This window comes from Panthera tigris, chromosome B4 (genome assembly GCF_018350195.1).
Source record: "Panthera tigris isolate Pti1 chromosome B4, P.tigris_Pti1_mat1.1, whole genome shotgun sequence".
NCBI classification, from domain to species: Eukaryota; Metazoa; Chordata; class Mammalia; order Carnivora; family Felidae; genus Panthera; species Panthera tigris.
Window position 1 is genome coordinate 41,112,126 of NC_056666.1, and position 23,586 is coordinate 41,135,711.

Below are 23,586 nucleotides of genomic sequence, written 5' to 3' on the forward strand. Positions count from 1 at the left end.
TCTAGAAGACCACTCTGTCATGTCCCTGGATAAGCAATTTAATCTCTGTGCCTATGTCCTTCTCTGTGAGAATAACAGGACCTACCTCATAGAGTTCCTGCTACGAGTGAGTGTGAATGAATTCTTAAAAAGAGTAGATTCTGGTTCTAATACTTGTGGTGAAGATAGGACGGTCAGGGCATTTTCAGCAATTGGTGAGAGCAGGCGAAAAAAGTAATATTCAGGAAGCTAACACACACGGACATATTTTGTCATATGGGATACATTCATTAGTGCCACACCACAGATTGAGAGATCTTGGATGTCCACCCAACAGACTAGCTGAGCCCAAAACTTAAGTGGGCATCATTTCATTGACTATACAAATCCCACCAGGTAATGAGCACAGTTCCCCAGCCGTACACAGAGGACAGCCACACCGTTGGGTGTTGGGCGCTTTGTCACAACTTTTTCAGTGCTTAAAGGTTTTTAATTCTCAAAAAGGAATCTTGGAGGTGATCTAGTCCAATCCCTTAACGGCTGAAGCTTCTCAGTCAACACCGGTTGGCGGTAAAGCCAAGGCGAAAGTCCAGGTTTCCTGACCACATTCTGCTCAGCACTACAACTGTCCTGCCTCGCTACTCAGTTCTGGTTATGGCTTCCACCACTGCAAACCTACGTATATGGATAGGATAATAGATACATGTATGTACACACATTGCCAGTTGGAATTACAACCGAGCCCAGTGATGCTCAGGCAGGAGCGTAGGCCCTTTCAAGAGGGCATGCTTCTATTTCTTTGACAGGGAGCTTCGTGGTTTTATTAACACATGACTGAAACCTTGCTGTCACAGACTTAGGCATCACAGTCCCCTTGACAAGATCTGTATGTAGAAACTCAAACCAAGATTTCACTTGAATTATCAAAGCTGTGCCCTTTTACACTAGGGGACACACACACAGAGCCTCATCACACAGCATTCACTCTTCACAGACACACACTCTAGTGTAAATCCTTAGTACTGTCCTTGAACATCTCCCCAGATAGCTTCTTCCCATGCTCGCTCACATCAGTAGCTCCACTGCCTCTGATCCTTTTACACGAATTTATTTCTATACAAGGTTCTAAAAACACCCCTTGGTTTGTACATAAGTTTTTTTTTTCTTCATTTTAAATTGCTTTATAACAACTGATTTCCTGATTTTTTTTCATTTTGTCTTTTCTCTGAAATCTGCCATGGTTTAAAAACAAACAAAAAGGGCAAAAGGAAATAAAAATGCCGTTGGCCAGAAGACAGGGTGGAGAAAAACAAAAAAGACAAAAATAAACAAAACATCAAATATGAAAATTCTGAGAGATAATGCATTTATAAACACAGAAATGGTTACAACAAAGATGGCCGTGATGAGTGGGTATATATATATATTTATATATATATTTATATATAAATCCGTGTCCGGCAATTGACCGTGGCACCTAGGGAGCTAAGTCCAGTCCTTGTGTTTGCCCTGAACTCTCCCTTCTCTGCAACACCCTTTGTTTTGGGCTTTCATAAAGAACACAAAGCTCCCACAGCTCCTCTGGCTTTGGGACTGGGAGACCGAGTATAGGGCCTTGGCTGGCAGAGAAGGGGAGGCCCCAAGGAAAACCATAACCCACGCTTCTAAGCCACCCTTGACCATTTTGGGGATCTCTGGCCCCTTGGGGACCACATCTCAGCCCTTGCCCCTTTACAAATAAAGGGGGTCTGACCCCCACTGAAATCTCCCTCTTCCAGCATTAGGTAGGAAGTGAAGTGAGACCACGAGGGGAAGACGGCTCCCGCTCATCGGGGCGTGGGAGAAACCTCCGTTCTTTTGCAGGCAAGAACAGAACAGGAGGCTGGTTGCATTTAGGGCTCCCTTCTCTCAGAGATCTGGGAGGACCAGCCTCTAGTCTTCCACCAGCCCCAACTTTTGAGGATTATGAGGGTAACGAGAGGGTAAGTGCCCACACTGGAAACGTTTCTATGAGGTCATAGCAAATCCCTCCCTTGAGCACCAACCCCCAATTTTGAAAAGCTATGCTTGGAAGGGGAGGCTGCTGGATTACACTACCAGCTCCTTATTCCTTTGCCAATCAGGAGGGCTGATATTCCTTTTGAAGAGGAGTTGAGAATAAGCATGGTATCCTGTGTAGGAAGGCCGTGCCTGAGGCCCAAGGAGATGGAGGCAAGGCCTGTCAAGGAAGAAGACTTTTCCCACCAAGAGAAGTTGGAGAAAGAAGGGACCAGAACTTCTTTCCCCTCTTCCCAGTGGGTGGCAGCACAGGTCTCTACGAGCTGGCCAGGTGCTCCACCTGGATGGTGCTGGTGGTGACAGTGAGGCAGATGTCCTTATGATGCTCCGCCGTCTTATAGGGGGTCAGGTCAAAGGAACACTGGGGTGGAGGGTTGGGGTTGCTGTCCCCACCACCCCCACCCTGGGGGGCTGCCCCAGGGGACTGGAAGTGTGGTGGCTGTGGCTGCTGTTGTTGCTGCTGCTGCTGCGATGCCTGGGAGGCCTGGGCTTGAGCCTGGGCTTGGGCTTGAGCCTGGGCCTGGGCCTGGGCCTGGGCCTGGGCCTGGGCCTGAGCCTGGGCCTGGGCCTGGGCCTGGGCCTGGGCCACCGCCGCTGCCGCCGCTGCCGCCTGCACTTGTTGCTGGAGATCAGGAGGGTTGTGTTTGCGCATATGTTTCATAAGGTACGTTTCCTGAAGGAGATGTGAAAAAGAGTTGAGGGATTAAAGAGAAGAAAAGAGGTTACTTATAACTGGCATCCTGGGCTCTTACTTTACTTCAAATAGATAGCCATACTTATACGGGGACATTCTGGAGCCACGGGCAAATTCTTTCCAGAAGACTCTTTCAGTGTTCAATACTGGGCAGAAAGGAGAGGGAGACCTTTGGAGTCACAGGGGGCATTCAGTTGGCACAGGGAAAGCGGTCATTTTCTCAAAGATCTTTGAATGGAACAACTTTACCACCTTTTCCTGGAGCCATTTAAAAAATCTTTCTCCCAAAACTGCAAGTTGCAAGTTGCATTATTTTGCCTTGTATTTAAGTAAAATTAAGAATCACCGCTTAGCCAAAAAAAAAAAAAAAACAACAACAAAAAAAAAACGAAACAAAACAAAACAAAGAATCATTGCTTAGCAATCTTTCTCTATAGGCTTAAGAGCTCAGGCATCCCCCTCAATTCCCGAGCTACATGTCTATGTCATTTCTGTTCTCTTTATCGATTCCAGTTAAGTTGGGAGCTAGGGAGCAAGCATATTCAAGGCAACAGCTCTTTATCCAGAGAGGTGGGGCGAAGTGGACCGTGTGGTCTCACAGGCCCAGAGGGAAGTAAAGGGAAGGCACTGCGCACTCACCGACGTGTATGCCCGACTACAGATAGTGCAGGTATACACCTTGGCATGCTTCACCGTATGCGTAGATAGGTGCACCTCTAGTGAGGCTGCGTCCGTGTACGCCCGGTGACAGTTGTGGCACTTGAAGGGTTTATCTTTGTTGTGCTGCCGCCTGTGGGACTGGGAAAATGAGGAAAGAATCAGGATGAGGACCTTGGGCTCTTCCTTCCTGCCTCTGTGACCTTAATGGAAAAGCCCCGAGCTGGGTGTCAGCCTTCCAGATTCTCTTTCCATCGGAAGGCAATGCAAATTGCCTTTTTTTTTTTTTTAATGTTTCTTTTTCAGGGAAAAGAGTGAACAGGGGAGGTGCAGACAGAGCAGACAGGATCCGAAACGGGCTCTGTGTGGACAGCAGAGAGCCCAATGCAGGGCTCGAATTCAGGAACCGTGTGATCATGAGCCAAAGTCAGATGCTAAACCGACTGAGCCACCCAGGCGCCCTGGGAAGCTGCTCAGTAAAACTTGAGGAGTTACAGGCAAAGGGAAGAGGTGTATGTATCTCCTGCAGCACATCCCAGGATCCTGGAAAGTGAGAAGGATGGCTATACTGGCTCCACCGGCCCGGTGGTTCCCAAAGCGAAGCGGAGGGGACACTAGGGAATACCAAGACTTTTCCACAGGGCCCCCAAAGTCAAAACTGCTTTCAAAATGATAATAAGACTATGTTGGCCTTTTCATGCTCATTCTCTCATGACTGTACAGAGATCACACAATGCGTGATGTCACAAAGACTGAACGCAGCAGGAAGGTAGCCATCTTCTGGTAAGCTAGACACTAAAAAACATGCAAAGTGTAAAACGATGCCATTCTTTCCATTTTGGGGGGAGTGGGCATATGTTTGGAAATAGGTTAATGTTAGTATGCAATGGGTTTGTTATCTTTAAATGAGTCACTAAATATGCTTTCAAGGTTTTCAGTTTTACATTCTCTGTACTCACATCAACAAAAACTCTTTGGGTTTCCCAATAATTATTAAGGGTGTAAACAGGTCCTGAAAAAGTTCAGGAACCACTGTACTAGTCAAATGGCACTTTGAGCCCAGTGTCAGACACAAGGCCTCATGTGGAAGGTGGAACATTTACCTGCAGATTGGAGAGCTGCGTGAAGGCTTTCTCACAGCCTGGGTGTGCACATTTGTATGGTCTGTCACCGGTGTGGATTCTGCATAGGATGAGAAAAGAAGAAAGGGAAAGGAGGTCAGCAAGGCCACTCAGGGATCAGTTCGTTCACAAACCTCCTCAAGGTCATGCCTGCCCTCCTACAGGAGTTCAAGCTGGGTTTCCAGGAGGTCCCAGCCTCAGCTCCTCTCTGACACGGATCACACCATAGTGCCTGATCTCTGCTCACTGTCTCCATCACTCAGTTCAAGCTGGGCTCCTCTGCCGGGGGAGGAGGAACCGGCAGCTTGGCAGCCAAGAGACAGGCAGTCCCTAATTTGGCATACAAGTCAGCGACTATAGTAGCTGTCCCTGATGAATGTTCAAAAACATACGGTGAACACACTGAAAAGAAACACAGAACACTTCTTCCTTGGCCCCCACAATACAACCAGAAGCTATGCCCTCAGCCTTGAGCACCACTCCCAGAAAAAGTTCTGGTGTCAAAGAACAGCAGAGTTATGCTAATTATGGAGAGCAGCAGTGATATTAATACTCATGGAAACTCCTTGGGGCTTTTCCGAGTCCAGCCCCCTAACGGCAGGAGATGCCTACTTTAGTACCAATTTGACCTCTTTCCCAAACACTACAGGGCCCTCCACTGAGATAAGCCAAGGACTTGAGGGTCCGCAGACACCTGCTACTTATCGGGGACTTCAGAACTATCTTTGTGACCAGCTGCTTTTCTGGACCTCCAGTATAAAATCTTGGAAACATCACAGGACGAGTCTGTCTCCTTGTGAGGAAAGCCCGACTTCTCCTCTTCGCAAAACAAGGTATCTGACCACTTTGAGAGGGATCACCATGTCCAGAAACAGCCAGGTGAGAAGGCCTCTGGCCAGTAAGAGTTTTGGATTGCAGTTCAACTTGAGATACTGATGAAGGATGTCATCAACTCTTCCAGGTGGCAGGTTCACTCCCTCCTAGTCACTCCAGATTCATGGGACAAACAGTGGGCATCCTTATGAAGCAGGAGCTTTTTCATTTCATTTGCCGGTTCTCTGTGATCATTTCAGACATGTTTCGTTCTCTTCTCTATTCCTGGCATCCCTCAGAGCCTTGCTTATTGCCGTAAGTGTCACCAGGCTGAGACCCAGCGAAAAAAGTCTGATTACATTTTCTGTTCATACATGGTGCCCTAAGGGCTAGAGGTATGGTCTTCTCCAACCAAATGCCCTTGCTTCGGCATCCAGGAGAAAATCTTGCAACATGTGCGTATTGGTGTTTTCAGGGAGAGAAATGAAGGCAGAAGTTGTCTCTGCTCCAGCTGAGTCTCTTCCTCCCAAGCCACACAGTCATTGCATCTCCCCAGCGCAGCTTGTGCCCCAGAAAGGTTCTCTCGAGCGTCCACTCCAGGGTTGTTGTTTCTTCTTCTCCCAGACGCCAGTCGTATGCTCCTCCGGCCAGGTCTCTCCCCCGCCCCCCGCATGCGGGTTGTTGTGTGTGTCCGGGGCGGGGGTGGGGAGGGCATGCCAGCGGGGCGGGGGCAGTAGCCCGCCACTCTCCCTTACCGTGTGTGCTGCTGGAGGTGGGAGAGCTGGCGGAAGGCCTTCTGGCAGTAGGAACAGTTGTAGGGCTTGGCCCCCGAGTGGATTCGGAGGTGCTGGGCCAGGTAGGAGGTGTTGGCGAAGGTCTTGGAGCAGTGCGGGCACTTGTGGGGCTTGATGGTCTCCGTGTGCATCTTGGAGTGGATCCTGCCGGAGAGGAGAGGAGAGGAGGGAAGGGGGGAGGAGGAAGCAGTTCGACACCACGGGCTCAGCTCTCTGCTGGGTGAAATGATGTTGCTTGACGGATGAGAGCACCCCCTCCTCCCTCCTCCCAAACATACTCCGGCCTGGAGAGGCTAATGGCGAGGACACCCAGATCTAGGTCGCTGCTGATCTTACGTCGGTGGCTAGAATGGCAGTGAGGTGATGCAGAGCCGCGGCCCCTGGCTCCTGGTAACCTTAACGGTCTCAGTCTTGTCAGCCCTCTGCTTTGTTCTAAGCTTACACACTCACCACATATACCCTGATTCCAAACAGTACTTTCAACAAAGACCAAATACCGCCTGTTCCCCATGGACCTGAAGTTGAATGCACACCTTGGCTCTGAACTGAAGCATACAGTATAAGCAGGGCCTGCTCTGCAGAAGATTTCCAAACACAAACAAAGAGAGAAACCACAAAAACCGTTCCAGACTTTGGGATTGGAGACCACAATTTCCCAGGCCCCTGCAAACTGCTAAAATACATAGTTTATTTTTCACAGACAGTAATGAGAGCGAACTGAGGCTCCCAAAGGGCAAAGTCACAAGGGAAAAAAGAAACCACGAGGACAGAAGAGAAGGCTCAGGCAACGTGGCCTTAGGGTAAGGGGTCTGCAGCCGGGCGATGGGATAAAACCAAGAGCAGCCTTACCGGGTGTGCTGCTGGAGGTGGGAGAGCTGGCGGAAGGATTTCTCACAGAAGTTACAACTGTAGGGCTTGGCCCCTGAGTGGATGCGGATGTGCTGGGCCAGGTAGGAGCTGTTGGCGAAGGTCTTGGAGCAGTGCGGGCACTTGTGGGGCTTGGTCTCGGTGTGTGACTTGGAGTGGATCTGCATCTCCGACTTTGAGTAGAATGTCAGTGAGCACATCCGGCACCTGGGCCAAGCGAGGGCAGCGGTTAGAACCTTCCCACTGACAGAGCACTGCTGAACCCTCCCTCCACTTCCACAGAAGCCAGCCTATCTGATCTCTCTTACTACAACTATGTTGTAAGGCCCCTGAGGGGAGGATCTGTTCTACTCCTCTTTATAGACTAAACTAATACAGACCCACACAATACAAATATTCAGTACATGTCTGCTGAGTGACTGGACTCCCTAAGTGTGTACAGAAACAAGAATTCAACCAGAAAAGACAGGAAAATCTTATTATCGGCTCTAGGCTGATGCGGATTTCATCGGGCCAGCAATATCAGCTAACTTCTGTTTTCCTTCTGCCTGTAACTTTATTTCAGACTTTAAAAGAGAGCTCCTTCCCCCAACTTCCCATGCATAAAGTACATCTCTCAGGTATCTCCCAAGTTCCTGAGACGATAATGAGGACAAACTGACTACATTCCCCAGAAGGGCTTCTCTCCTGTCTCCTCAGATAATTGTCTTCTCTCAGATTCTCTCCTACTTCCTTTTTGCCAGTGATTCCTAGAGGGATAGGGGTGGAAAAGGATCGGAATTACGTGGAAGGGGCTTTTCCAAATCATATACATCTGGCCTCCACTGTGCATCTGATGTTCCACCGACCACCACCATCCCTGAGCCCCTTGGCGATAAAGTGAGGGAACCGCTTTTACAAAGAGCTGAGGTTGCTGTTGGAAGTGGGCTGTCGCCCTCAAACACTGAGGAGGAAAAGATTTGTGAAATCTTCCAAGCTTCCATGTCTGAGCTTCCATGCCAAACCTTTCCTCTTCCCTAGCACATGGAGCTCAAGTCAGCACTCGGGGATAACATCAACAGCAGCTGGTACACTTTCCCCCATCACCTGGTTGGTAATCCTTCCTGTTCTGACATTGCCCAACAGCATCAAGTAAGGAGGCCTCTGAGCAGGATAAGCCACAACTATTCAGCCTTTATCGAGGAAGTGCTATCTGTGTGTGAGCTGGAATGCTCTCATTCCTAAACAACCCCACAGTGCACAGTGTGAGCTGGCAGAAAGGGCAGCACCTGGAAGCCAGGCAACTGGGGAAAAAGTCCCTCTGCTTTGGTTCCTCCTCAACTTCTCCCTATCATCAGGGCTGGGGATGGTGCAGAGTGATGGTTTCGGCTTTTTTCGGATCCCAGGAGAAATCTTTAGAAAATAACTGAGATCACGACTAAAAAGAACTCTGCATTCCTCAGAGGAAAAAAAAATATCACGGTACTTGGAGGTGTGGCTCCTATATTAATGCTTCCACTAAAATTCCAATCGTTAAGGTCAATTTCTATTTCCCTGGTCACTTGGTAACTATGAAGGAAATCCAATTCCCAGTTTACCAATCCTTGGCTGTTGTTTGGCTTGCCCAGCCATTATATGGGTGGTGGGGAGGTTCTGTTTATAGTTAGTATGGCCCAAAGGACACAGCCAATGTTAGTCTGGACACCTGGGCTCTACTCAGTGTTCGATTACAGGCTTGCTCATCAATCTAGACCTCAATTTTCTGGTCTGTAAAATGGAGAGATACATATCTGCCTCCAGGGCCAGCAAATATTCAGAACAAAGGTAAGCCAAGTGTTCTCTAATAATTCAATTGCACTAATGTTAACATACCAGTGCTGACGGATGAGCTCATGCTAGTATACATTTCACTGAAGTCAGAAACTGGACACATTGTCACTTGAGGGGAACAGTACTGAAGATACAAAATAATTTCCCTTGGTTGCTAAAATTCCTCAGACAAGTGGAACAACATGTACCGTTTTAACTCAAACACAAGCTCATAGTTTGTGTGTGAGTGTGGAACACACAACTGCACCCTTAGTATGAAATTAACTATAAAAGAGAAAATAACCCTCTTCATCAAAGTTCAACTAGAGAATCCGCAAAACTTAAAGTCATAGACAATGGACTGGCAACAAAATAAGCCCTCTCGAAAGGTAGAAGGTACAGCAATGATCAGAGTAATGAAAATCATAGTTGCCATTTGTTGTTGTGCCTGATACTGTGAGGGCACCACACCCGTTAGGCACTTTAAACACACTGTCTCCACTCCTCACAACAGCCTAGCAAGCATTATCCCTGTTTTACAGAAAGGAACACGAAGGCTCAGAAAGGTTAAGTAATTTGCCAAAGGGCAAACAGCTATTCACTACAAAGCTATGATTCTAACCTAATTTTAAAGATTCCTCACACTAGAGGTATTCAAGGAGAGGCAGACTGTCATCTGCCAGGAATGTGTAGAAGACTAAACTACAGGGAAGAAACTGGATTAGGTGACCATTAAAGTATTTCCAACTGTGAAATGCTATGAAGCCAGATAAAAGAGTCCAAGTCTTTTAATGCAAGGTGTTGTAGCTGGAAAGAAATCCGACTTAGGAGTATTGTGGCAGTGGGCAGATAGCAGGAGGCAGAAAAGCTACCACCCCATATAGCTAGGTGCACAACTCCAGGGGGCACCATTCACATCCAACATACTAATGGGGCCCTTCTGGAAGCACACAGTGCAATGACCTTGTTCACAATAACAACTGAATTACCATCCCATTTTTTTCCCTAAGATACTAAAAAATAATTTCAAATACTCTTGATTTTCCCTCAAAAACACATGATAGATGGGGGCCATGACTGATCTTCCCATTTTACAGATGGGAACAAAGAACTAGAAATAAGTTGACTTGCCCAGACTAATAGAACCCTAGTCCAACAATACTCAGTCAAATGTCACTGACCACAGGAATGAATGTGGTTGACTCAAACATGCATGGAAATAGGGATTTTTTGTGATTAAAAAGACTGCTTTGAAAATTCAGAGTTCTGAGTTTCTGAAGAAATTCCATTCACCTAGAATATAATTAGGCGCCCTTAAATTTCAGTTTTCTTTAGTCACCTGGGTGTGGGGCCTCTCAAGACTTCCCAATACACTGAGAGTGTAGAAAATGCTACCAGGACTTCCTTGCAATTGCATATTCACATTTCTTCCCATAGACACACTTTGGGAAGTCCAGAAATAGCTTTAATGTGGGTCCAAAAAATAAGCAAGCAAAAAAACAAAAACAAAAAACAAAAACCACAAAACAACAACAACAAAAAAAACCCTTGACAGAATCAGAGGACCCTGATCCATGTGCAAAGCAGCATAGGATGTCAGGGACCTAGCCCATCAGTCTTACAATGACACACTTTATATAGGTGTATCTCCATGTCACAATGACCTCACTTTAAGCAAATACATAAAAATCCGGATTTATATAAAATAAAAGGGACTTTCATTTTATGAAATGATATATAGAAGATGCTTTTAAATGAATCAAACTTGTCAGGTACCTTTATAAAATGATATGATGTAAACATTTTCCAGGAACACTTTTATTGTATAAGGTGGGATACACCTGTAATAATAAAGCTGCAATGAACTTTCAGATTATGGGCTGGGATTCTGCAATGCTCAATACTTTCTACATAGCAACTCCCCTCCTCTTCACTTACAAAGAAGAACTTAAACACTCTGTAGTTGTGGCTACTCTCCACAGTAGACGTATACAGCAGAAATAAAAATAAATGCTAAATGACAACTATTTCTTATCTCTTTCTTCTGAAGTTCCCAACATTTCAAATCTTATCTGATATATACTCCCAACAAATGGGAGGCATAAACAGAATTCTCCCCATTTTACAGATGAGGAAACTGAGGCCCAGAGAGGGGGAAAGGACTTGCCCAGGGTCACACAGCAAGTTCGTGGTGGAGCCGGGAACTGAATCCATGAGCCCAAGGCTCTGTCCATTTCCTGTGCCGCAGTTCCCTTCGCTCCTAAAATGGGAACAACATTGCCCATCTCGGTACACTAAGGACAGACCCAGTCTCCCAGCCATGCACATCTGCCCCTGTCTGCACCAAAGCTGTGACAGTGGTTATCCCACTCTGTACACCGGGACCAAATTTCCCAAACCCACTAGGGCCCTTGATAGTTCTCAAGGGGATTAAAAGACTTGCAACTTTCAAAGGGCGGGGAGTCTACCTCTGTAATTATTTTCGTATAGCACCACATGCAAACAGAACACTTTTTTGGCAATGGACAACTTAAGGGAAGTCCAGAATCAAAATGACTTTCATGAATTAGAAAGTGAGCAAACAGGCACTTTATAAGCATATATTCCAAGGGCCAAAGGGTGATATCTTATTCCTCCCACCTTTTTATAGAGACCCCTCCCATCATCCCCACCATGCAGGGTCAGTGCTTAAATGTGGCCCAAGAACCAGTGGATGGCAGACAGGTTAAGGTCAGGGGCTTTTCAGAAAAGTTTCTTAGAAAAATAGGAATGGAAAATGCAGAAAGCAAAAAGGAGCTGGAGACAGAGTCTGAAAGCCAGCCTAACACCTTACCATAAGAAAGAAACTCCATTATGTCATTCAAAAATTAGTCACTGCTGACTACCCCAAAAGGGAAGGAGTAAAATGGGTCTGCATCCTGGGGAAGAGTCACTCGAGAAGTGCTAAGAGCCCCACTTTCCTCCCCCACAAGAGAGCACCTGACATGCAAGTGGACCTGAGGTGGAAAGCTGTCGGCGTGGAGCCTGATCCGGGGCAAGACACAAAGGGGTAGGTGAGCTGAGACCGTGATCCTTGCCCCTCACTGCCCTGGCTCTGACTCTTACCTATAGGTCTTGCCGTCTTTCTGATGGTCATCGTCATCCTCAGGGGAGAGGACATAAGGGTCATTCATCTCAGGCAGCCCTGATTCCAGCATCCGCTTCTTCTTCCGGCCCCGAGGGGGCTTAGGAGCCACATTGCCACCTCCACCACCACCTCCGCCTCCTTCCTCTGTTAGGGTTGATGCTACCTTCTTGGAGAGGTCAGGGACCACCTGCAGGGCTTGTGAGCCAGGGGGAAGAGCTGAGACAATCATGGGAGCCGAAATGGGGAAGGTCTGAGCTGATGAGGCTGTGGTCACAAGGGAGCCTGAGGGGGACGTGATTACCAAACCGGGACCTAGGATTGGGAGAAAAAGGAGATGGTGTCATGTTGTCCAGTCCTCATCCTAATCCTATTTAATTTCCCCCCAGATCATTGTCTAATCAACCCCTCACCACCGCCCCCCCAGCCCAGAGTATATAGGAAACCCCAAACCCTATAGAAAAATAATGGTCTCCTAACCCCTGTCCCCACCCCACCCCCAGTAACAGTGAGATTTACCCCTTGATTGACTCCCTTCTCTTCTCCACCTCTGAGAACAGGAGACTCCTTGATTCAGAGAAGGAAAGAATGTCACCTCCTCAAAGGCAGGGACCGCATCTTCTACTTCTTTGTATCCCCCACAATGCCTAGCGCATTGCTAGGCACACAGTAGGCACTTAATAAAAATGTGATTGAGTAATCAAACACATATCCCACTCCCCATGTCCTTGGAGCCCTCCAGCCTGGGGTACTGATCATGGAAGATCAACACCTCAGATTGGAGAAGAGCAGAGTGGCTCACCAGCAGTCATCAGTCCTGTAGACGGCACAGGGACCACGGTGATGTTCTGGGTAACGGACGCCTGGCTATGTGGGGTCAGCTGGTCTGACTTGGACTCTGTGTCCATACTGATGCCTGAGGGCAGGGACACGGAGGCAGGCACTGTCAGCAAGGTGGGGTAGTGGGGTGGAGCCAGCCCACAGCCCTTCTCCGGCAGCAGCTGATCCTTCATCTTGTTGATGAACATCGTGTTCTCAATCTAAAAGAAAAGGAAAGGGGAGGCGAGCGGCCTCTTCAGAAAGAACCTGGTTTTGTCTGTTCCCCGAGCTCTTTACGATGTCCGTCCTCCAAGGAGTAAATAGTTCATATCTTTGTGCTTCCAGAGAAGCCAAAACAGAAACGCTAGAATTCTCGGTGGTGGGGGACCTGGTGAAGCAGCACGTGATTTATCTTGCTTCAGTCTCCACAGTACTAGAACTCACTACTCAAAAGTTGAAAAAAGTACATGATAGGGAAGGAGGAGAAAAACACCACCACCACCTACCTGTCCTGAGACTGTGGGGATAGAAGGCCAGAAGTACGGGTTAGAATTGAAGTGAGATTCTTCCATTCTACCTGAAGAAAGAAAGAGAGATCACATCATAGTGAGGAATAAATCTGAAGTAACCTGGCAACCGAGAAGGAGACAATGAGGAGTTCCTGACCTCCTCTTCAGGACCTGACCACATGGCTGAGAATCTGCGGTGAAGATCTCTGGATCTACCATATTAGTTCCAGAGAGCCACTCAGCATGAAATCCAACAGAGCAACAGAGCCTATCCTTCTCAAGATGCTGGTGGAAGAACTTAAACACATCTCGCTTAACCACAGAATGTCTTCCATTAGAAAGAGACTCAGTATTACTTTTCTTCGGTGACAAAAAGAGGAGCTGAAGGCATGAGCAGGGAAGGGATGTACCCAAGGTCACACAAAGCAAATCACTGACTGGCTAAAAAACAGTCGGGGTACCTATCCCCGCTCTTTTCCTTTATCCTTCAAACATAGCTTCCTTGGGAAAGAGTTTCAACTGACATACCTGTCGTTCTACATAGCTAGGCTGGAACACAAAATGCGCAGGGGAATTAAAGAGCAAAATTGGCAGGAAATCACAACCAAGATATTTTCTGAGTACCAGATGCTACCTGGGGACCATGCCCCACTGATCCCACCAAGGTCCAAGAACACCCACGGTGCCACACTGGGTACCACACATGCGAAGCCAAGCAGTGAGAACCTGGAACTACCAGTTTAAAAGAGGGTTCCAGTGCCGGGAGTAGCAGCACCCCACATCTCTACCTACAGGGATTCAGAATAGGGACAACAGTGCACCAAAACACATACACAGTACTAGACTCCTGCTCTGTATATCTCACACATGATGCTTCTAAGCGTTCAAATTCTTCTCTGTATGTGGATGATAATTAAGCTAAAACTTTGGGAGGAATAAGCAAGAAAAGTAACCCTCAGAATCATGATGGGTACAGAACCTAGGCATCCCACCGCTCATTTTCCCACTCTGATCACTTCTCCTAGCAAGACCGTATGTTAACTGCAGTTATTCAAGAACAGCTTCCCCAAATTCTGGATCCAGCCCAGCAGAAGGCAGGTGAAGAGGGAGTAAGAGACTGATGGAATGGGGAAATGACGAACAACAAGAAATAAACATTATCGTTATGCTGCTTTTCGAACCAGAAGCAACCAAGATTCAGGTGGGAAAGAAGGACCCGTGGCTTACAGCCATGGGGGGTTCCTGCTGAGGATGTTCTGGAGGCAGATAGATACCAGAGCTACTAAGTGCTAGAAGGTACACTGGACACAGAAACAGGTTAGAAGTAGATTAAGGAAACTAAGAAAGATCTGTAACAAAGGAGGAGAAACAGAATGGACATCACTCTAGACGTAACCGCATTCCTTATCCTTCTCCAGAAATCTCATCACATGTTTTGCTCTATTAAACAGCACTCTCAATGTTCATAAAACCTATAAAGGGAAGCACTACTGAATTTCAACCTACTCTTTCCTAAAAAGTAGCAGAGGAGAGGAATGCATCAAATCTGACTACAACTTCACACAAATAAGGCTCATTATTAACTGATTTGAGGATCAACCCCAGACAAATCCTGCTCCCCAACTCATAAAACACATCAGAACAGTCTCCAAAACAGGTGCTAACCTTTTCCTTTCAGCATTAACTTTAGCATTAACTTCCAGCATTAACTCAGGTCCTTCTTAGGCAACAGAAATCGAGAAATGATAGGGGCGCCTGAGTGGCTTAGTTGGTTAAGCGTCAAACTTTGGCTCAGGTCATGGACTTGCAGTTTGTGAGTTCGAGCCCCTCATTGGGCTCTCTGCTGTCAGCACAGAGCCCACTTCAGATCCTGTCTCCCTCTCTCTCTGCCCCTCCCCTGCGTGCACACGTGCACTGTCTCTCAGAAATAAATAAATAAACATTGAAAAAGAAATGACCAAATCACGGTTTGAGGGGATCCAATCTTGCCGAGCTTTTTGGGAAGCAGAGATCACATCTTGGACCTACCCATTGTCTCGAAGATAGGACTCATCACCCAGTAAGCAATTCTGTATTTAGTAAACTGAAGGACACTGGACTCTGTACACACAGATTTTGAAAACAATGCTAGGGGCTCAAACCATAACCCACAACCCCCATCTGTCTAACCTTCGAGCTGAGAGAAATGATACAGAAAAGTCATGACATACGGTGGAAATGAAGTAGAGAATTAGGCCAGAGAATAAAGAAAGGAGGATCTAATTATAATTTCCCCCTAAAAAGTCAAGGAAGTAAACACATTACGGATGTGAAAATTTAGGAGGCAGGAACTGAAAGCCTGAAAATAATATCTTCAGATAGAATTCCTGTGTACAATGCCCCTCCTCACCAAAAAAGATTACATCCACTCATATTGTCCTACAAGTGGCTCAGGAGAAAGTTTCTGAGGGAAATAGACCCTGCAGGTTCTTATAAAGGGGACATACAAAGTGATGTGGAGGACAGGACAAGGTCAACATCACCATCAACATCTATTAAGTGCTTATTGTGTTCAGGGCACTGTTCTAAGCACTTCACAACTATCGTATCATTTAATTACCACAGCAATTCTATGAAGTAGGTACTGTAATCCCCATTTTTCAAATGAAGAAACTGAAGTCACAGAGTCAAACAGTAAATATCAGAAAAGAGATCTGAATGCAGATACCAAAGAGCCAGTTAAGAATGGGGGTGCTACAAGAGACCAAACCCTACAACTGAAGTACATACTCTCTGATATTATGACTTGATGCATCAATTAAAATTTACAACACGTCCAGGAATGGATTATACATTTTCCATGTAGTTCTCTATAAATGTTTCCAAAAGTGGAATTTTGGTAAGAGCAAAATGTAGTTAAAGATGATAGTTTCTGTTCACAACCTGTAAGACTTCACTTGGCCATTAAGATAACTGATTTTAGAATGATGGAATCGGGAGGAGTCTGGGTGGCTCAGTCGATTAAGCATCCAACTTCGGCTCAGATCATGATCTTGTGGTTCATGGATTTGAGCCCCGCGTGGGGCTCTGTGCTGACAGCTCAGAGCCTGAAGCCTGCTGTGGATTCTGTGTCTCCCTCTCTCTCTGCCCCTCCTCTGCTTGCGCTCTCTCTCTCAAAAATAAATAAACATTGAAAAAACAAAACACCTTAATGATGGAATCAGAGTAAAAAGAACAGACCATCCAGAGGGATAAACTGAATAAAAGATTCCTCTGCTTCCCTGGATACCCAGTCTGTCCCTCTGCTTTGGTTCTTAAGAGAACAAAACTGAAGATCAGAAAACCACAGCTAGTCCTAGGACAAAATGATAAATGTGCCTTGTGGGCTTCTGATAAATATGTCCACCCAAAAGAAGGGTACATGGAAAGTTCTGCTCACCCAACTAGAAGCAATATTTGCCTGGAAAGTGACATCTGAGAAATGCTATACTACTGTTCTAAAAAGGCTGACTTAGATCTCTGTATTCCTGAAATGAGATCAAATGGAGAGCCAAGAAGGAAGGCTCTTGCCAGAATACCATGTAAATGGCGCCCCCTGGAGTTGTGTAACAGGGCAACAGGTGCCAGATCACTCAAATAGCTGTTTACTGTCCACTTTACCAATTAACCTCTTAACTTTCTTTCTTTTTTTTTTTTTTAATTTTTTTTAAATGTTTTATTTATTTCTGAGACAGAGAGCGACAGAACATGAGCAGGGGAGGGGCAGAGAGAGAGGGAGACACAGAATCCAAAGCAGGCTCCAGGCTCTGAGCTGTCAGCACAGAGCCCGATGTGGGGCTCGAACTCACAGACCCCGAGATCATGACCTGAGCCGAAGTCGGAAGCTCAACTGACTGAGCCACCCAGGCGCCCCATTAACTTTCTATCTTTCATGGAGGAACTCTCCCCAAACCATCCCAACATCCAAGCAGGTATATACCAACATTCTTAACACCTGAAGAAGCCCAATGATAGTACAGGGAAACCTCATTTCTACATAGAGTGCCACTTTTTTTTAATCTTTCTTTCTTTTTTTTTTTTTTTTTTAACGTTTTTTTTAATTTATTTTTGAGACAGAGAGAGACAGAGTATGAACAGGGGAGGGGCAGAGAGAGAGGGAGACACAGAATCCGAAATGGGCTCCAGGCTCTGAGCTGTCAGCACAGAGCCCGACGCGGGGCTTGAACTCACGGACTGTGAGATCATGACCTGAGCCGAAGTCGGATGCTCAACCGACTGAGCCACCCAGGCGCCCCTAGAGTGCCACTTTTGATGATTATGCCAACATTTTAATAATAATAAAAAGAACTAGTTTACCCTACATTGGGAAGGAAGTGAAAGGCTTTTATTATAGACCCGAAGAACAGGAAAGAAGGAAAAACAATAGGTAGAAAGAATGCTGGCAGATTAAAAATCTGAGTTCTAATTTCAATTTTACTATTGCACTATACCTCAACTATCCTGTTAATATAAGGTTTACTACAATTAAGTTGGATGGTATTTTTTTTTCAGAGGGTCAGAGAACTACATATTTCTTTTCCAATCTCAGACAAAATCTCAAAAGCACCGATGAGGTGCAGAAAAAAAGACGTTAAGTAACACCCATGAAACGTTTAGTAGGACTTGAACTCTTGCACCAGAGCTTTGTCCATCTGTCCACCCTTCCATAGTGCCACCCGCCATCCAGAAATAAAGATGTCACTGCCTGCAGCATGTGGTTTTTGGTAGACTTGGTTAAGACCACCATCTCTTTCCTGGTACTTACTACATTCTCTACAATTGTTGTTTTTCAAATAAAGCACAGCATTTCCTCAGGAAAGCAATATTCTCTTAACACAACAAACTTTTACAAAATCTTGAAAGACTTGTGCCAACCAAGTGCAGTAGCTGGAGAATGAACCTAGAAACTAAGACTTCTGGAATTTAATTCTAGGTCCCACATCAGTGGTTGACTCTGAATAATTTATCATTCTACTAAGTTTCTATCTGAGTAGAGGATGGAGGAGAATAAACCCCTTAAAACAAATTCCTAAGGTATATGGTGATGGGAGGCAGTTAAAAAAAAGGGGAGGGGGGTTAAATAAAATGCTTTGAAGTGTTCCTGAATGGAAGAGAGTTAGAGAAATACTTCCATGTGATGAGCACTACCAGTGACAATCACTGACAATTACATAAAAACCACATAATGACAAAGGTACTACCCAAAAGTATCAGATCTATAGCCTACAGCTTAGTAATCATCAACTAGAAGTACAAACAATAGAGATGCAAAGAACAATCAGCTCAAATTCAACTACAGAAAGAACTTGACTCAGAGATCTCAGACACTCTAGTGAGAAAAACTGTCCCAAAAAGCACAATTGTAGATAGGCTGCAATATTAGCTAACAACTTGAAGAAACACAGACAATGACTCCCCCCCCCCCCCCCCGCCTCAGTAAGGAAACAAAATCTCTTTCCTCCAGTTCTAAGGACATTCAAGAAGGACCATCCCAATAGAACTTGGGGCCTTCCTACTACCTGTGAACTCTTCCAAGTACAAAATAAACCAGAACAGGTTTATCCCAAACACACCAACAGAACCACTACCACCCCACAGCTGTTAATCTGAGCCAGCAACTTCTATCCTGGGGACTGCTGGACCAATGGTACTCAGTACCCTGTGGGAAGAAGGGCACAGTGGTTCCCCTGGTCCTGCCCATGCCATTATAAATGATGGATCCAGGAAATGTGAGGCCATAAATAAATAAATAAATAAATAAATAAATAAATAAAGTGGGCAGGGGAAAGGGGGCGGGGCAGTTGGACGAGAGGGGATATGCACGTAATATTTAATCATCAACTTGGCTCAGAAACCTATGGGAAATAAATTTTATAAACCAGCCTGCAATCGGTTCTTAGAAGACACTTCTATGAGCTTGGAACTCAAACTCTTTTGGGTCTCAACATTGTCATTTTCAGAGTACCTAACACACTATCCCCATCAAGCTTCATATTTTGAATTCTTGCAGACCTAGTTCTGGAGTCCACTCCATACAACTTTATCTACTTTACTTCAAACTACCCACAAACCACGTTTTTTGTTTTTCTTTTTTTTCCTGAAAACTTCATCCTGACACACCAAATTAAAATAACCCTGTGTCAGATTCTAACCACTCAACAGATCCACCTGAAGCACTCCACTGCGATATTGAGAATATGAACCCCACGCTAAACTCAACTCTGCTTGTTCCAAATACAGGAAAACAATTCCGTAAGCTTTACGACAAGGACCACACTGGAGACTGGGGCCCATTTGTCCCCAAAGCAGAATAAATTTCTCCTCTGGACACAATGTAACCCCGCTTAGTGATTTCACTTGAGCATTTCATAATTCATTTCTGAGTACTAGTGGGAATGGATGAGATACAGCGCTACCTTTTTACGCAAAAACTTCCTGGGTATTGTCAGGAGATAATTTTTCTCTCCCAGCTAACACCAGTATTACAATTGCTATTACTTGAAGAATTCTGTCACAGTGTCCCCAAGAAGCCCATTTAATCATGACCCCTTCTCCCCCCAATCCAGAAAAGCCATTAAGCCAAAATTGTCTTACCCTCTCTCTCTCTTCCTCCTGTCGTCTTATTCCTTCTCCTTTCCAGGGCTCCTGAACTTTCTGTGAACAAATTGTCTGGGTTACAGGGACCAGTAAGGGTGCAGCCACCTGAGAACTGCGAAGAACCTCAGGAATTCTTGGACTGTCAGCAGTTAGTCTGGAAAGCAGGCGGACCCCCAACCAGCAATCCAAAGATGCAATCGTATAATAAGGAGTGTAGTGCCACCCACTATGTGGATACAGGGAAATAAATCCAATTCTCAGGAACTAAGATGAACTCTATCACCAGTGCTTGGGTTCCACTCCTGGGCTCAGGCACTGGTTCTTCTTCGTTCCACAGGGCCACAGGTAACCAGGGGTCAGAGAACAGAAGAGGTGGCAGAAGAGAAGGGCCCCTGCCCCTGAGGACTGGCTCAGAAGGCAAAGCTGAAGACTAGGGGGATGCACAAGCCCTTGTGTCAGGCACAGTGCCAGTTCAGGCCCAGCCACTTCCTCTGGCCTCCCCCCCACTTCTACGAGGACTTCGCCCCTGCCTACCCAAGGCCTTGCGCCAAGAAGTACCTCCCTCAGCCTGCACAGTGGTCTATCTACTGGAGACCCCAGCTGTTCCCAGAAAACCTTCGCTCCCCTGAGACAGCCCCTGGGAGCCTCCTCCTGATGTCGCCCCCCACCCCTTCCTCAAACACCCTTCTTTGGGACGTCCCTCCTTCCCCTCCAGGGAGCTGAACTCTGCCACCCACCAGACAGACACCCGCCCCCTAAGCCCCCCCATTCCTCCCCATCGCCCGCTCCTCCACAACCACTTCCGGTTCCGGGACGGACACACATACAGTCACACCGAGGACCCCCCCCTTCCACGCCCCCCCAAGGAAAAGGGGAGGGGGGAGGAGCAGAGAGCTTGGCGCGCGCCGGCAGCAGCGGCGCGAGACTCACCCGGCGGCGACGGCTGCGGCGGCGCCAGAGCCTGAGCCAGAGCGCGGGAGGGGCGGCGTTTGCTGGGAAAGGAGGGAGCCGAATGGGGCGGGAGGACCAGCAGGGGGCGAGGGGAGGGGGGGAGCGCGAGGCGGTGCGCGCGGGCACGCACTTTCGGCGCGAGACAGACCCACACACTCACACGCACGGAATGCGCGCGAGACACCCGCAGGGCGGGGGCGCGAGGCAGTGGGTGGCCCCCTCCCTCCCTCCCTCCCCTAACACTCACCCGGAAGTGGTGCTGCAGCTCGTGCTCCCGAGAACCCCGATTCCTCCACGCCCCCTCCCTCCCTCCCTCCCCCCACGGGCTCAGAGTAGAGCTGCGGCGGAGAGAAGGCGGGAGCGCCGGAAACGAAAAAGGGGGGAGGGAGGGAAATGGCAATGCAGGGGGGGCGGCAATGGGAAAAGGGGGGGGAAACGCAAAGGTCGAGTCACTTCCGGGAGCGTCAGAGCACATCCGGCGCTGCCTGCGCTCCGACATCCTCAGGGCAGAAGTTACGACTAGTAAGGGCGGAAGTGGCTTCTGCCCAGCGACGCGGTAGAGCCCTGTGTGGATGTGACGTCACAACGGAAGCGAAGGCGGGTTCCGTTAAGGGCAGAAGTTGAACCTTCAGAACTGCGGTCCCGGGCTTCCGGAAGGGACTTCTGGGGAAGTGGGAGGGTGGAAACCGACAGGTTTATGAATTATGCATCAGGTACGAGAGGAGGTAGGAATTCTTAAAACACTATGGGTCCGTTAACCTTCCTTCAGCGTAGAATAGGTTGATATAGGAAGTTACCATTATTTTTTGTTACACTCTTAAGAATGTCTCCATGCTTTGAATATGCCGGAAAGGATAAGGATGTGTCACCTGTTTTCTTGAGGTCCCTACTTAGGCCCGAAGAGTAACTGGTAACCTCTCCCTGACCACATCACGTACTCTTGGCTTTGGGTTTCTATGTTCTTGTTGCCTTCGTCCACGTCTCTATCTCCTCACGCTGCTTTACTTTTAAATATTGTACTCGCCACCACCTGATATTATATTGTTTGCTGTCCACCTCTTCCCGTTGGAATATCCGAGTCCGTGAGGGCAAGGGCTTGTGAATTGTTCACCGCTGTATCCTCAGAGCCTGGCATTTAGTGAGTGGTCAGTAAACGTTTGTCGTCGCATAAATGAACACTTACTATGAACTCTTTTAAGGAAGCCTTGCCGGATTGCTTGAACGTATAAATGGTTCCCTTTCTCTGAATTTCCACAGCATTTAGTCTGTACCTTTTGTTACTCTTTTAACTATTTCGTATATAGGACTCTTCAGCAAGCTTGTCAGCTCCTCAGGAAATAAACGGTCTCCTACATGGTATCCTTCCCACTGCTTTGCTGAGAACATAGTAGATGCTGAAGAAATATAAGCTATTTGAGTAAATGAATGCTGCCTCCAGCCTGCTCCCTGATCTGACCAGAATCCCCCTGGGCTGAGCTCTATTTTGACCGCAGCAGTTGAAGTCCCTCCTATTGACAGCAATAGTTCCTTGCTTAGAAAGCAAAATAACCCTAATAGAAACAGTTGTAATGTCCACCTTACAGATAATGAAAATAAGATTGTGAAGATTTAAGTGATTTTTTTTTCAAAGTCACAGCAAGGAAGTTAGCAAAGGACACCTAAAAATATTAAGTTAAATGTTTAAATAGAAGATATGTTTCTTTGGTTTGTAATTGTAGTTTGTATCCTTTTGGAAGTGTCTACTCTCTTGATCACATTTTTGGGCACTCATTCTATGTTAAACTGAGTAGCAACAGTTGGCAGGATAAGATCTTAAGGGCTCAGTTGTGACCAGACCTAGTTGCTACATGGGTTAGAAATTGCTGATTCCAGAAACGTCGACTTTGAAGGCTGAGATAGAGAAGTGGGAGCAAAATAATGGTGATCACTCTCAGTCCCAGTTCTCATCTTCTTCTTTTCCTGTTTACATTAACGGGTGCTCCCTGAGCCTCAGTGTCTCCAACTGTCATCCCTTGCTCCTGCCCTTGCTGTAAGAAGCAAGTTTTAAGTGCTTTGAACTCCTTAGAGAAGAGCTTTAGAGATAAATGTGGGGCGTAGGGGGAGGAGGGCTGTTAATTTTAGCCTGGGGTTTTCCAGCTGGCACGCTGTTTCCATCTTGAATCACTTCCACACCCTGAGCTCTGCCTGGGAGATCCCTCCTCCTGGGGGCTTCCCCATTTCCTGGTTCGGTCTGAGCCATAATGGTAAGCATTCCAGAAAAATGCTTAAGAGAAGCCTGGCTGAGTCATTTGATGCACAGCTCAGGAGGCAAAAAAAAAAAAAAAAGCATAGTGATGAGAGACGTTGGTCCCAGTGGTGCTTGTGAGGTGTGGCCTCCAAGAACCAAAAGGGTAGTGTGGCCATTGTTTGAGTTCTATAACTAAGCAATGACTCTGCCTCTACCACTTACAGCCTGCAAGGACCTCCAAAGGCCCCATAGTCTGTTTCACCTTTATGAGTGATAAAGGTTAAGATCTGTCCCCATGGCTGCCCAACGCTTCATAGTCATCACTACAATGTGATTTGGTTTGAGATATTTCCTTCAGAACAATTGGAAAGACTAGGACATCTCCTTTCTCCTCTGTCTTTCCCTGCCTTCTGACTTTCCATGGGGAAGGAGGATATTTAGGGAGAAGGAACAGGTGAGGATTTCCCAGTGTCTTGCTGGTGTATTTTAATTTATTTAAATTTAGAGAAACAGCAGGCTAATCAGGCAATAATTAATTCCCTCTTCATTAGGGGCCTTCATGCGTGCCTT

The 23,586-nt window shown here is 46.7% G+C and overlaps 2 protein-coding genes across 14 annotated transcripts in view; one reads left to right on the plus strand and one right to left on the minus strand.

Annotated features, from left to right (window-relative positions):
• Nucleotides 1-1,263: 1,263 nt before the first annotated feature.
• Nucleotides 1,264-21,224, minus strand: ZNF384 (zinc finger protein 384). Of its 12 annotated transcripts, XM_042991667.1 has the most exons (13): nucleotides 21,037-21,224; nucleotides 20,769-20,830; nucleotides 19,836-19,895; nucleotides 13,221-13,291; nucleotides 12,698-12,935; nucleotides 12,415-12,462; nucleotides 11,877-12,210; nucleotides 10,939-11,031; nucleotides 6,966-7,190; nucleotides 6,078-6,260; nucleotides 4,492-4,570; nucleotides 3,371-3,529; nucleotides 1,264-2,710 (listed from the first exon to the last, which is right to left on the minus strand). In XM_042991667.1, exons 4-13 carry the CDS (start codon nucleotides 13,284-13,286, stop codon nucleotides 2,294-2,296), a joined length of 1,842 nt encoding a protein of 613 aa, XP_042847601.1. In that variant the 5' UTR covers nucleotides 13,287-13,291; nucleotides 19,836-19,895; nucleotides 20,769-20,830; nucleotides 21,037-21,224; the 3' UTR covers nucleotides 1,264-2,293. The 12 variants fall into 12 exon arrangements, with proteins under 12 accessions (XP_042847601.1, XP_007089674.2, XP_042847600.1 ...); XM_007089612.3 differs by lacking the exon at nucleotides 20,769-20,830; XM_042991666.1 differs by lacking the exon at nucleotides 21,037-21,224 and having other exon boundaries at nucleotides 20,769-21,014.
• Nucleotides 21,225-21,431: 207 nt separating this feature from the next.
• COPS7A (COP9 signalosome subunit 7A) overlaps nucleotides 21,432-23,586 on the plus strand; it is a 34,812-nt gene continuing 32,657 nt past the window's right edge. For both annotated transcript variants that reach the window (XM_042991674.1, XM_042991675.1), the window contains exon 1: nucleotides 21,432-21,514. The gene's annotated coding sequence lies outside the window, so the exon portion shown is untranslated. The remainder of the gene's footprint in view (nucleotides 21,515-23,586) is intronic.

Excerpts from the sequence above, each read along its gene's own strand:
- ZNF384 (XM_007089612.3), bottom strand. The coding sequence starts at position 13,286 with ATGGAAGAATCTCACTTCAATTCTAACCCGTACTTCTGGCCTTCTATC. Across the intron at positions 12,936-13,220 it reads TCCCCACAGTCTCAGGACAG|ATTGAGAACACGATGTTCAT; the intron begins GTAGGTGGTGGT and ends CTTTTCTTTTAG. Across the intron at positions 12,211-12,414 it reads AGAAGGGAGTCAATCAAGGG|GTCCCGGTTTGGTAATCACG; the intron begins GTAAATCTCACT and ends TCCCAATCCTAG.